General features: G+C 39.6%; 1 protein-coding gene across 2 annotated transcripts in view; it reads left to right on the plus strand.

Annotated features, from left to right (window-relative positions):
• Positions 1-1,956: 1,956 nt before the first annotated feature.
• tnikb (TRAF2 and NCK interacting kinase b) overlaps positions 1,957-14,741 on the plus strand; it is a 74,247-nt gene continuing 61,462 nt past the window's right edge. For both annotated transcript variants that reach the window (XM_061964994.1, XM_061964993.1), the window contains exons 1-2: positions 1,957-2,051; positions 7,027-7,092. In XM_061964994.1, the coding sequence (XP_061820978.1) occupies positions 1,995-2,051; positions 7,027-7,092 (123 nt within the window). In that variant the 5' untranslated portion in view covers positions 1,957-1,994. The remainder of the gene's footprint in view (positions 2,052-7,026; positions 7,093-14,741) is intronic.

Genomic DNA, 14,741 nt, shown 5'->3' on the forward strand with positions numbered 1-14,741 from the left:
TGTACATCAAGCAAGAATGGGAAAGAATTCCACCTGAGAAGCTTAAAAAATGTGTCTCCTCAGTTCCCAAACGTTTACTGAGTGTTGTTAAAAGGAAAGGCCATGTAACACAGTGGTGAACATGCCCTTTCCCAACTACTTTGGCACGTGTTGCAGCCATGAAATTCTAAGTTAATTATTATTTGCAAAAAAAAAAAAAAGTTTATGAGTTTGAACATCTTGTCTTTGTAGTGCATTCAATTGAATGTGGGTTGAAAAGGATTTGCAAATCATTGTATTCTGTTTATATTTACATCTAACACAATTTCCCAACTCATATGGAAACGGGGTTTGTAATTAGTTACTATGGTCATCTAATTAGTTACTATGGTCACCTAATTAGTTACTATGGTAATCTACGTCACACACAGCAGCTCAGACGAGGCACCAAGCAGTGTGGGCGGGAAGCGTTTCCACAGACGTGGAAAGAGATTTTCACAACAAAGTTCTAAATCTTAGTGATATATCAGATTGTAGGTGGGTTTATTTTGTACCCTTCACGTTCATATTTCACTGTTTGTTGCATTTTTGTTGCGTTTTACTTGATTGTAAAATAAGTCGATCGAAAGGGGGTGTTACATTAATATTTTGTCAATATTCAGTGTTTTATCGTTCATAGAAAAATGTAAAATTCCCCCAGACACATTTTTTTCTCTAAATGTGGCCCCCGAGTCAAAATAAATACCCAGACCTGTGTTAGAGGGTTAGGGTTATAATAAGGCCATGCCGAATAAAGCATTAATAAGTACTTAATAATGACTAGTTACGAGCCAATATGTTACTAATTTGCATGTTAATAAGCAACTAATTAATGGTGATTATGTTCCCCATACTAAAGTGTTACCATGTTTTTTTACTGGTGCACAAAATGAACCGTGCATGAACATCACCTTGTTCAAAGAACAAAACCAACACAGTGCATAAACTCACAACAAATTACACACCTGCAAACCAGTCTGACTTCTGCTGTTGCCGTATCCGTAATACGCCGATAGGGAGAAGTTTTTATTTACACGATGAGTCGGGTGTGTTTTGACCTCCGCCTAACCCCTGAGCCCGACTCACTGAACCCCTAGGGTTCCATCGAACCCAGGTTAAGAACCACTGCTCTAACAACCGAAAAGCTGTGAAAACTATGATGCTGTGTTCCAAATTTGGATTATTTACATAACTTGTGTGAGCCTATGGCTTTACACTTTGTTACATATATATATTTCGCATTCTATTTGAGTTACTTTATTGAGTTTACAACACCCTGGCACTGTTTTGTACTATTTCTGTACTTGTTTTGTTTATTATTATTTTAGACAAAAAACAGTAATATTCACGGCTAACAACTGCCACCATCATGCTATGTTTGCTAACCAAGGGTCGTGACGTCACTGCTCATAGTGAACGTGTCACTGCCAGCGTCTCTGGTGACGTCACACACACACACACAGCTATGACGTCACCAACCTGGGCCGCTTCACCAGCGACTTTTTTGGTGAAAAATCTTTTTAGTTGACACTTTTTGGATTTTTCCTCAAGCGTGCTTCCGCCGGCGTGCCTCTGTGGGCGTGGCCACGGGGAAGCGCTGCCTGCCTCCTCGCTGGCCACGCCCCGTGCAAGCGCGCCCCTGCTGCGCCTCCGCACGCGAGCACTCGCGAGTGACGCCTCAGTCGAGTGCGCGCCGCCGCCGCGCGCTCTCGCCCTCCGCGTGCTTGCGTCCGCGCGCGACCCGGCCCCTCCGTGCAGGTGGAGGCATGTAGCAGCACCTGGATCTCCGTGCACGTCGCTGCTGCTTCTTCCTCACCCTTGACGTCGCCCGTCCGCCTTTCCCGCCGCGAAGCTCCCGGAGGCGGGGGAAAAGGGGATCTTTTTTCCCCCCCTCGGGTCGAGGAGCGTTCCTGGCCGCCGCTGCACGTCCGATGGTCGATGGTCGTTGAGGAAGCTTCCATCTTGAGTGCACCACCATGGCGAGCGACTCCCCCGCCAGGAGTCTGGACGAGATCGACCTGTCTGCTCTACGGGTACGGCTGCGTGCGTGTGCGCGTGAACACCTGTCCGTCCCGCCGGTGCGCGTCCTACGTGTGTACGTGCTGCATTTCGCGTGCACGCGTGCGTGTGTGTGTGTTTTTTTTTTACAATGGCCGCCACTAGGCTGCTGCAGATGTGTGGCTCCACGCGCACGTACGCGCGCACGTCCGAATTTAACGACGATTTCCGCCATTTCGTGATGTTGTGGTGGCGGCGGCATCGTCACCGTCGTCTCGCGGTGACATGATTAGAAGTCCGCGCACGCGCGCGCTTAGTGCACAGAAAGGAGACAGCTGAGGAATGTGTGGGCGTGCAATTGCGCGTGCATGCGCGTGTCTCCTCTCCCCCACCATTGTACCTGCAGAGTCAGGATCAAGTGTGGACTTGCAGGAGGGTGGGACTGCTGCGTGTTTGGAGCAGAGATGTCAGAGCTTCTTGTAGGCCTCAGATGTCTCCAGCAGCCATGAGAAATGAGGTCACACGGCGCTGAGGTGTCGCGTCCTCATTTTGGTCGCCCTGCTCACCTGAGCGCCTATGTAGCATCTTTTAGCTCACATGCTAGGACATGTTAGCACACATGCAACACTTCATCATCACATGGTCAATGACTTCTAGACAACTGGTTGCTAAGTCCCGCCCCCATCCCCCGCCAATCTTGTGGCCCGCCTTGTCATCCAAGGTGGTCCGCCGCGTCACTCAGTGTGATCTGTCGTGTCATCAAATATGGCCCGCCATGTCATTCAGTGTGGTCCAACAGTCGTGTAATGTGGTCCATCACGTCATCAAATATGGCCCGCTATGTCATCAATTTGGTCTGTCACATTAGTTAATGTGGCCCGCTATGTCATTGAGTGTGGTCCACCACGTCATTTAATGTGGTGCACTACGTCATTTAATGTTGCCCAATCCATCATTTAAAGTGGCCCGCTACCTCATTTAATGTCATTCAATTTGGTCTGCCACATCATTTAATGTGGTCCATCATGTCATTAAAATGGCCCACCATAGCTTTTATCGTGGCCCGCTATGTCATTCAATTTGATTTTTCACATCATTTAGCGTGGTCCACCACATCATTTAATGTGGTCCATCATGTCATCAAACATGGCCCGCTATGTCATCAATGTGGTCTGTCACATCATTTAACGTGGTCCGCTACGTCATATAATGTGGCCTGTAACGTCATTTAACGAGATCCGCCATGTCATTCAATTTGGTCTGCCACATCATTCAATATGGACCGCTATGTCATTCAATGTGGTCCACCACATCATTTAACGTGGTACACTACGTCATTTAATGTTGCCCAATCCATCATTTAAAATGGCCCGCTACCTCATTTAATGTCATTCAATTTGGTCTGCCACATCATTTAATGTGGTCCATCACGTCATTAAATATGGCCCACCATATCTTTTATTGTGGCCCGCTATGTCATTCAATTTGATTTTTCACATCATTTAGCGTGTTCCACCATGTCATCAAACATGGCCCGCCAAGTCTTTCAATGTCATCAATTTGGTCTGTCACATCATTTAATGTGGTCCGCCACGTCATATAAGTGGCCTGTAACGTCATTTAACGAGGTCCGCCATATCATTCAATTTGGTCCATCACGTCATTCAATATGGCCCACCATATCATTCATAATGTTGCCCAATCCATTATTTAAAGTGGCTGGCTACGTCATTTAATGTCATTCAATTTGGTCTGCCACATCATTTAATGTGATCCATCATGTATTTTATTGTGGCCCGCTTTGTTATTCAATTTGATTTTTCACATCATTTAATGTGGTCCATCATGTCATCAAACATGGCCCGCCACATCTGTCAATGTGGCCCGCTATGTCATCAATGTGGTCTGTCACATCATTAAATGTGGTCCGCTACGTCATATAATGTGGCCTGTAACGTCATTTAACGAGATCCGCCATGTCATTCAATTTGGTCTGCCACGTCATTCAAAATGGACCGCTATGTCATTCAGTGTGGTCCACCACATCATATAATGTGGCCTACAACGTCATTTAACGAGTTCCGCCATGTTATTCAATTTGGTCTGCCATTCAGTGTGGTCCACAACATCATTTAATGTGGTACACTACGTCATTTAACGTTGCCCAATCCATCATTTAAAGTGGCCGGCTATGTCATTTAATGTCATTCAATTTGGTCTGTCACATCATTTGGCGTGGTGGTCCATCACGTCATTTAGTAAAGTGGTCCGCCACATCAATAAATAGGGCCCTGCCATATCATTCAATGTGGTCTGCCACATCTTTTATTGTGGTCCACCATGTCATTTAAATTGGTCTGTCACATCATTCAGCGTGGTCTGTCACGTCATTTAGTAAAGTGGTCCGCCACATCATTTAATGTGGTCCATCCCGTCATTCAATGTGGCCCGCCATGTCATTCAGTGTGGTCCACCACATCATTTAACGTGGTACACTACGTCATTTAATGTTGCCCAATCCATCATTTAAAGTGGCCCGGTAAGTCATTTAATGTCATTCAATTTGGTCTACCACATCATTTAATGTGGTCCATCACGTCATTAAAATGGCCCACCATGTCTTTTATTGTGGCCCGTTATGTCATTTAATTTGGTCTGTCACATCATTTAGTAAAGTGGTCTGCCAAGTCATTCAATGTGGCCCGCCATGTCATTGAGTGTGGTCCACCACATCATTTAACGTGGTACACTACATCATTAAATGTTGCCCAATTCATCATTTAATGTCATTCAATTTGGTCTGCCACATCATTTAATGTGGTCCATCACGTCATTAAACATAGCCCACGATATCTTTTATTGTGGCCCGCTATGTCATTTAATTTGGTCTGTCACGTCATTTAGTGTGGTCCGCCACGTCATTTAGTAAAGTGATCCGCCACGTCAATAATTACGGCCCTGCCATATCATTCAATGTGGTCTGCCAGGAATCGTATCGCAATTCGGATGTGAATCGATTTTTTTGTGCACCCCTAGTGGACATAAGGGTGTGAATCTTTGGGCACGTAACAATTTCATCAGATTCCAATTCCTGGTGTGATAATTCGATTCAAAATCGATTCTCGATTCAAACCAATTCTCGCAATAGATGAATTTATATTAGTTAAAATGAAACTTTTTCAAAACAGGTTACATGTTAGACAAGCTCCTTCTGGTTGAATGGAGATGGCCTGAAAACGTCTTCTTGAAAATTGATTTCTGTTGAAAAAATAATTTTTCTCTCTCTCTCTGTGTATATGTATATGTATATATACATAGACATACATATATGTATGTCTATATATGCTGTGTATATAGAATATATATATATATATATATATATATATATATATATATACATACTGTGTATGTATGTGTGTGTGTGTATATTAGACTTAGACTTCCTTTTTATTGTCATTCAAATTTGAACTTTACAGCACGGATAAGAACGAAATTTCATTACATAAGCTCATGGTAGTGCAGGATAAAAAAGCAATAAGGTGCCTATATATATAAATAAATAAATAAATATATATAAATAATATATAAATATATATATAAAATAAATAAATAGATTACTGTACAGATAAATATATTGTACTTTTTCACATGCGTCCACATTTATGGATGTATGTTATATTGTCTTTTTTATTCCAGCGAGTTAATCCATTTTGGGGGGAGTTGAGGGGATAATTTAATTATGATGCGTTCAAGAGTCTTACAGCCTGAGGGAAGAAACTGTTACAGAACCTGGAGGTTCTGCTTCGGAGGCTGCAGAACCACTTTCTAGAGTCCAGCAGTGAAAACAGTCCTTGGTGGGGGTGGGAGGAGTCTTTGCAGATTTTCTGAGCCCTGGTCAGGCAGCGGCTTTTTGCGATCTCCTGGATAGGAGGAAGAGGAGTCCTGATGATCTTTTCCGCCGTCCTCACCACTCTCTGGAGAGACTTCCAGTCTGAGGCATTGCAGGCTCCAGTCCAGACTGTGTGTGTGTGTGTGTGTGTGTGTGTGTGTGTGTGTGTGTGTGTGTGTGTGTGTGTGTGTGTGTGTGTGTGTGTGTGTGTGTGTGTGTGTGTGTGTGTGTGTGTGTGTGTGTGTGTGTGTGTGTGTGTGTGTATATATATATATGTATGTCTATATATAGATATATATGGATATATGTATGTGTATATGTACTGTATATATATATACTGTGTATATATATATATGTCTATATATACTGTGTATATATGTATGTCTATATATACTGTATATAGATGTGTATATATACTGTGTATATATATGTGTATGTCTATATGTAGATATATATGTATATATACTGTATATATATATGTGTATATATGTATGCCTATATATACTGTATATAGAGATACATATACTGTATATATGTGCGTGTACATTTGTATATTTATGTCTATATATATGTCTATGTATATGTATATATATGTTTTGGATGGATGGATGGATGTTTTTTTAATCGATTTCTGAAAATTATGAATCGATCAGAATCGAGATGAATAAGAATGAGGATTTAGATGTTAATCGACCTTTTAGTGTACCCGTTATTGGGGGGATCGATTTGAATCAAGAATCGTGTTGAATCGAGAATCGATTCTGAATCAAATTGTCACCCCAGAAATTGGAATCGGACTGAATCGTTAGGTGCCCAAAGATTCACACCGCTAGCAAACATAGCGACATTGTTCCAGGTTCGATCCCAGCTTCCGCTTATAGTCACGTCCGCTGTGTCCTTGGGCAAGACACTTCACCCTTGCTCCTGATGGGTCATGGTTAGCAGCTCCCGCCATCAGTGTGTGAATGTGGAAATAGTGTCAAAGCGCTTTGAGTAGCTTGGAGGTAGAAAAGTGCTATACAAGTATAACCCATCTACCATTTGGATTTGCTGGTCCAAATTGTTTCTTGAAGGGCTGCACTTCCTGCTTGCTAACTCCTTCTTCCTCTCATGCCTCACAGGACCCGGCTGGCATCTTTGAGCTGGTTGAACTGGTTGGGAATGGCACCTACGGCCAAGTGTACAAGGTAAGGCTTCGGATCGTCACAGACCGTTCTTTCCTCATGTGTTGTGTATTCTCTTTAAGCTCATTCAACTGTAAACACTTCCAGGTGTGGATCTAGCTTTAGCATCAACGCTAACTAACACAGTTGCTATGTCCCAGTTGGCGCCCTCCCTTCAGTGCACTTTAATGTGCACACTCTGTGATTGCTGAGTATACAAAGTTTGACAGTGTCCCAAATCAATTACTGTTCAGAAATGAGGATGGTAATATGTACCTGCTTCTAAGTGGAAGTGCAAAAGTGCGTGCAGCCTTTTGAGTGCATCGGTGCGTTCACTCTGAAAAGTGCACTGTCAGTACCCACTTACCACCCTGGGCTATGGAGCGCAAAAGGAGGGACTAACCTTATTAATGGGATCATATTCATCATATCGATCAGTCAGAATCGGGTTCCCTCTGTCAACAGGTTTCCCGCAAGGTCCCGTTTTGGGGCCTTTGCTATTTTCCCTGTATATAAACAACCTCTCTTCAGTTTGTCCCACTGTTTTAATCTTCATGCAGAGGATACCGTTATTTATACACAGTTTAAAAACACAACTCATGTGGCTGATTAACATACACAAGTCTATGGCTCGTGTTTCAGAATGACTTTTAACCAATCTTGCTTAAAAGTTATAAGTACACCTCTGCATAACATTGTATCGTTATTAGAGATGTCCGATAATGGCTTTTTTGCTGATATTCCGATATTGTCCAAATCTTAATTACCGATTCCGATATCAACCGATATATACAGTCGTGGAATTAACACATTATTATGCCTAATTTTGTTGTGATGCCTCGCTGGATGCATTAAACAATGTAACAAGGTTTTCCAAAATAAATCAACTCCAGTTATGGTAAAAAATGCCAACATGGCACTGCCATATTTATTATTGAAGTCACAAAGTGCATTCTTTTTTTTAACATGCCTCAAAACAGCAGCTTGGAATTTGGGACATGCTCTCCCTGAGAGAGCATGAGGAGGTTGAGGTGGGTGGGGGGGGGGGGGGGGTAGAGGGTAGCTGGGGTGTATATTGTAGCGTCCCGGAAGAGTTAGTGCTGCAAGGGGTTCTGGATATTTGTTCTGTTGTGTTTATGTTGTGTTACGGTGCGGATGTGTTTGACATTCTTGTTTGGTGTGGGTTCACAGCGTGGCGCATATTTGTAACAGTGTTAAAGTTGTTTATACAGCCACCCTCAGTGTGACCTGTATGGCTGTTGACCAAGTATGCGATGCATTCACTTGTGTGTGTGAAAAGCTGCAGATATTATGTGATTGGGCCGGCATGCAAAGGCAGTGCCTTTAAGCGTTATGGCGCTCTGTACTTCTCCCTACGTCCGTGTAGCGGCGTTTTAAAAAGTCATACATTTTACTTTTTGAAACCGATACCGATAATTTCCGATATTATATTTTAAAGCATTTATCGGCCGATAATATCGGACTGCCGATATTATCGGACATCTCTAATCGTTATCAACATTAAAGAAAATAAATAAGAGAGACATTTACATCAACTTGCAATAACGTTATTAACATTGTTTTTAGTGTGAAACAGAAAAAGTGCATCAATTTTCCTGAAGTAAAAAAAAAAAATCCCTATTTCTCTATAAACATTTTTTGACCAAAAATAAGGAAGTCAGAATTAATGCTACACTGAGCACGTTTTGTAGGTGGACCCGTCTAACTCAACTGTTCTAACCCACCGGTGCTGACAATTGTTCCGATAGCTGCGATACCTTTGTACTATAAAATCTGTACTACGGTTTAGTTCAGGAGTGCCCAAACGTTTTGCCCTCGAGAGCCAAAGTGAAACTGTGCCAATTGGCCGCGGGCCAAAGACAGCGATTTTAAGTAGGAGTTGTGCCGACGCAACTTTTTCTTCTCCAATATGTTACCGATATCGGAGCCTTGAGTACTGGCCGATATCGAAATTGATCCGATGTGATATCAGGAGGAATTATTTTGTAGTGTGGAATGTAAGAAAAGGTTTGATCAGATAAAGTTTGTAAAACAGAACAATGGTCAACATGAAAAACACTAACTTATTTATTATTTATCACCTGGAATGGACTTATGCTGTTTTTAAGTTGAAGTGAAGTGGTAGTTTATTAAGTTAAGCTCCTGACGCAGTCTGTTGAATAATGTTGACACGCTTGTTACTGAATACATTGCCTTTGAGACTTTGTATTATGCAACTATAGTTATTTGATACTTGCTTATATTGACAAAAGTGCTGTTTTAGACTTCAAAATTGTTCAATGAAGGACACTTATTACATATTTTTTGCTTGCGTGCTACTTTGTGCTTAGCTGTTGTGTAGCGGCTCGCTCCTGGTAGCCGACAGTAAAGCCTACAATGTTTACTTTTTGTAAATGAGTTGACTAAAATCGAAGAAAAGACTAACCTTGTGTGCTTATTGGAGGACGTTAGGATTTTTAACGGACTGCTTGTATCGGAGCACTTCTATCAGATATTTTACATGCATGCTGTTATTTATTTTATTATTTTCTTCGGTCAATGGTCCACAAAATAAACAAACAGTTTTACATATACAAACAGCTGTACATTCATAAATTTAAAATGTTGCAGACCGAAAGGGTTTAGGCTGAAGTTAAACACTTATTGCGCCTAACCCTATAAACAAAGTCAAATACAAGATGAGCTTCCAAAAAATATGAAATTTCCTTTTCACAACATATTATAAATACACATTGTACACAACATAAATACTGTTCAATTATATACACAGTAAAGGCATGTGAAATATCATTGTACACATGTTAAACCTCTGCACTAATTATATACTATATTCAAACAATTATACTTCCATTATTATTTATATCCCACATTTAGTTTTTAATTAACATTGATCACAGTATTAACTACTGTGTTGATTCAAGAGTGATATATTTTTCCAAGACATTGGTCTTAAAGTGTTTTTTAAATGTGTGAATGGAACTGGAACATTTTAAGGAATCATCCAAGCTGTTCCACAGTTGAACCCCCCGTGACAGAAACAATCATCTGATACTTGTTTTTTTGCTGATCACATGCTGATATCCCTTATCACATGTGTCAAACTCAAGGCCAGGGGGCCAGATGTGGCCTGCCACTTCATTTTATTTGGCCCCCGAAAGCCTGGGAATATTATGTATCAATAAAGTACTGTAACTTTTCTTACTAAATGTATTATTTCTTTCTATTTTGGGAGAAAACATATATATGTACTCCATGTGATCGCAAATTATGTTAACTTAAATATTGTCTAATTATGCAAAAATATCTTATCAAACATTCAAACCATGTTTTAAATAGAAATAAATACTAATAATAATGATTTCAAAGCAAGTTATCCATCAAATTGTGCAATGTAAAAGTAGCAATAGATTTCATGGTAAAATTGTGAAATTGACTTTGGTTTTTACAGCATTTTTCTCTCAATGAAAAAAAACTCTACTTTTTTACTGTAATAAACTGTGGTGCCGTTTTGGCATTTACAGTAATACACTGACAAATCTACAGTTGTTGAAAAACCAACTGACAGCTCAGGTGCCAAAATGTTATTGTAAAATTGCATTTTTTTTATTTACAGTAAAAAAACAAGTGTCAATTTTACAGTAAAATTCTGGCAATTGAGCTGCCTTTTTTACCATAAAAACAGCAGTACTGTTTTTTATTTTACAGTAATATACACTACATTTTGAGGTGAAATTATTGCAATTTACCATATTTTCTTGACATTTTGGTTTAAAAAAAATCTACCTATAAATTGCATTAAAAAATTGTGTGATAATAGTATTCACTGTTAGATGCGGCCCTCTGGGGCCAAACATAACTGCCATATGGCCCTCAGTGAAAACGACTTTGACACCTCCGTCCTATATCAATGTTTGATCAGGACACCCCTTATTTTAAATTTGAAACACAAATAACCAAAATGTAAATAATAAATTTTCCACCCTTTGGCCAAAGCCAAACAAAACGACTCAGCGGGCCAAATTTGGCCCACGGGCCCCACTTTGGGCTCCCCTGGTTTAGTTTATATGTACAAACAACTGGAGTTTTATAGTGAAATATATTTTACTGCTCTTTAAATCAAATTGATTGTTTCACTGTATATTTTTAGGTAGACAATTTTATTTTAAAAATAGCCTTTTGGCTAAATCTGGTACATTTACTGCAATGTTGGTTATTATTATAATGTACCTGTTAAATATACCAATGAATACATAAACATGACATAATGGCGGCTGAAGAGTAGTAAACAAAACATTCAAAATCCACATGCTCAGAAACTATATTGGAGTGTGTTGGCGGAAGAGCATGTGGAAACAAAGATATTCCAGGGAGTAGACGGAGGTAAAGCGTGTTCAGGTGTCAGGCGTGATGTTGTGGACACGTGACAATTACGCCGGCGTGTAGAATGTGAGGCCTGTCGGGACCTGAGCAGTGTTGTTGTGCTGGAGGCTGCAGCAGCTGAAAAAGAAGAAGTCATGTGACGTCCACTCCGTCCCTGTGTGAGGATAGCGATTGTGTGGCAGTGTTGCAGGAAGTGAGATAAGCCCACAAAGATCGGATCGCTTCCTTTTGCCTTTTATCTTGCCACACTTTTATTGCTTGGCGCTGGCGGGGGCAGGTCGTGCCGCTCGGCCCCGCAATCTCAACCTGCATTTGACTCGTCTGGACAAAACAAGTGTTTATATACAGCATGTTGTGCTTATAGATGCAATTAGTTGATGCTGTGACGTAGATATAGAGCAGACCTGGGCAAAATACGACCCGCAGGCCACATGGGGCCCATTAAGATTTTCAATCCGGCCCGCCAGACGTTCTAAATAATTTTTTTAGACCTTTAACATCAAAATTGTAGCCGCCTTTATGATGTGCAGGGCTGTTTTTTAATGACCGTAAGTCTTGAACTATAGAAAGTATTTCAATGGTCGAATTCTGCGCTTTTGAGTGTTATAGGAGTTATTACGGTAATCTACGTCACAGCAAATCAGACCAGGAACAAATCAGAGTGGACGGGGTTTGTTTTCAGAGCAGCAAGCCCTCAAACGCATGTGTCAGAACAGATGCGGAAACACATTTTTACAACAAATTTCTGCATAAAAGTGATGATATATCATATTGTAGGTGTTTATTACCCTTTGCATTCATATTTTGCTGTTTGCTACATTTTTGTTGTGTTTTGCTTGACTATGGAGGAGCTGATCTGAGAAGTAAAAGAGGAGCGACTTTCATATGTTGTTAATATTCAGTGTTTTATTGTTCATAGTTAATATTGTAAATCCCACTTTCTTTATTTTCATGTACATTTTGGGTGTCCTATTCAGTAAAAAACTGTAAAATTCCATTCCATTTTTTTAAGTGGTCTGTCATAACTTTTTTAGAATTCTATCGGACATTGTGACTTTTGGTATTAGTGTTCCTGAAAAAAAGGGACCCAAACACATACTGTACAGCAGATTTTTACAGCTAAATGTTTATATATTATTGATACACACATACACATTGGCCCCCCAGGGACATTTTTTTTCTCTAAATGTGGCCCCCGAGTCAAAATATTATATATAATATAGTCTAGATAAGGATCACTATTCCTTAATGATTTATGTTACTGATATAGGGATCTTAAGTGGCAAAATATCAGATATGGAACTGACACGTGCATAAAGGAGCGCCACCGTTAATTCAATGTCACTAGGCAATACCTATAAAACACCACTAGGTGACAGTATAACTCAGGCCACTTCAAAGGATAAGTTGTCGGTTTGTGAATCTGGGCACCACATGATTCGATTCAGAATCGATTCTTGATTCAAAATCCATACTTTTTAAAAACATGGGGTGCTAGTTCTATGATTAACTACATAAAATAGATAAACAGCTGTTATAAATGTCTATATTACTTCAAAGAAAACTGGTTTTGTTTAATAAAATTCTACCCAAACATTGAATAAAGTCAAATATAAATAAGGCGACAAGAGAAGTAGTCAACATTTCTTTTTTCTAAAATTAATGTGAACAGCAGATATGATCATCTGCATAACAGGTGTCAAACTCGTTTTCACTGAGGGCCACAACGCAGTAATGGCCGCCTTCATAGGGCCACTTTTTTATGAATTAAAAATAAGCATGCGGTCAATAACTTGTGATTAATCATTAAAAAAAAAACTATCATTGGACAGCATTGCTATAAACATGTACCAGTAATCCCCTCATATTATTACATTATTGACTATGCACCTGATTTTTAGATTTTTGCTTGTAGAAATTAATGGCTAAATCATATATAAAGGTGACAAGTAAATATTCAACTGTTTATTTTTATCTTTACTAACATATTTTTGTAATACACTATATAATAATGTAATATTTGGCATGATTAGATAACATTTAAAGATACACATTTTTTTCTGTCAAAATTGAAATAATTATTTTAATTTACCGGTAGTAAAAAAAATGAAGTATTTTATTAACACACACTTTTCCAAGGCTTTTTAGCGGGCCTCATACAATGATGTGGCGGGCCAGATCTGGCCCCCGGGCCTTGAGTTTGACACCTGTGATCTACATCACCTATATGATTTGGCTGGACAGTTTAAAAAAAAAAAAAAAAATATTTTTTTGATTTATTTAATCGAGTGAATAAGAATTGTGATTCATTTGGAAATTGGTTTATTTGACACGCCTAATAAGTTGTTTTTAGTGGGCTTTTTTGTTCATTTCATCGTTATTCCGTGTTTCCATTCTTTACACTATGAGATGAACATTAAAATGTATAGTTTAAAGCAGTTTGATCCTGGAACAGACTACAATTGTCCCTCGTTCATCCTGGTTATTTGTTTTCTGAACATGACCGGGATTAACGAACTGAGAAGTAGGAATCATTATAAATCATATGTTTTCATAACGAAACTAGACCAATCTAAGTCTATGAGCAGGAACTGATGAAGCCTACTCAGTTGAACGTCTTCTAAGACCAACCAAACAGTCCAGTTGTGATCGATTGAATGCCCTGAGATGACAATGACCTGATGAATGAAAACGTCCATAGACATCCTTCATAACTAAATAGTACAACATGTGTACTACCTTCTAAATATGCTTCCCTCTAGACATGACATTACATCTTTCAGTCACCTTTACACGCCTTCCATCTAATATCACGTGACGTGGAGGGCAAGAATCCCTTCAGGCTTCTGTTTATTTATATGCATCAATGCAGATTTGGGCATATTTTCAATAAGTATACAAGCTTTCCATGAAAAAAATATTAAATATTTATATGCTCTTATGCAAAAATATTTTCTAAAGATTTAAACCATTCATTATCCCTGAAGTCGACTGTTCAAGTTACTGCTCAACCTCACTTTAAAGTAGAAAATATTCATGTCTTTGCATCTGAAGGAGTCCACCAGTGATGGACAATGTTGGACTTATTCGTGCATCGGTAAGAAACGCATTTGATTGACATCGAGTATTGTGACCGTGATGCTAAAGAGAAAAATTGTAAGTTTACTTTTTGCAGTGGCTTTCTGGTGCAAATAGTTGACTGACAAGTTATGTCCGCAGTTTTTTAATGGTGTGAATCATATTTTCTCATTATTTAGCTAGATTGCTTAGCA

Source organism: Nerophis lumbriciformis, linkage group LG07, assembly GCF_033978685.3.
Source record: "Nerophis lumbriciformis linkage group LG07, RoL_Nlum_v2.1, whole genome shotgun sequence".
Lineage (NCBI taxonomy): Eukaryota > Metazoa > Chordata > Actinopteri > Syngnathiformes > Syngnathidae > Nerophis > Nerophis lumbriciformis.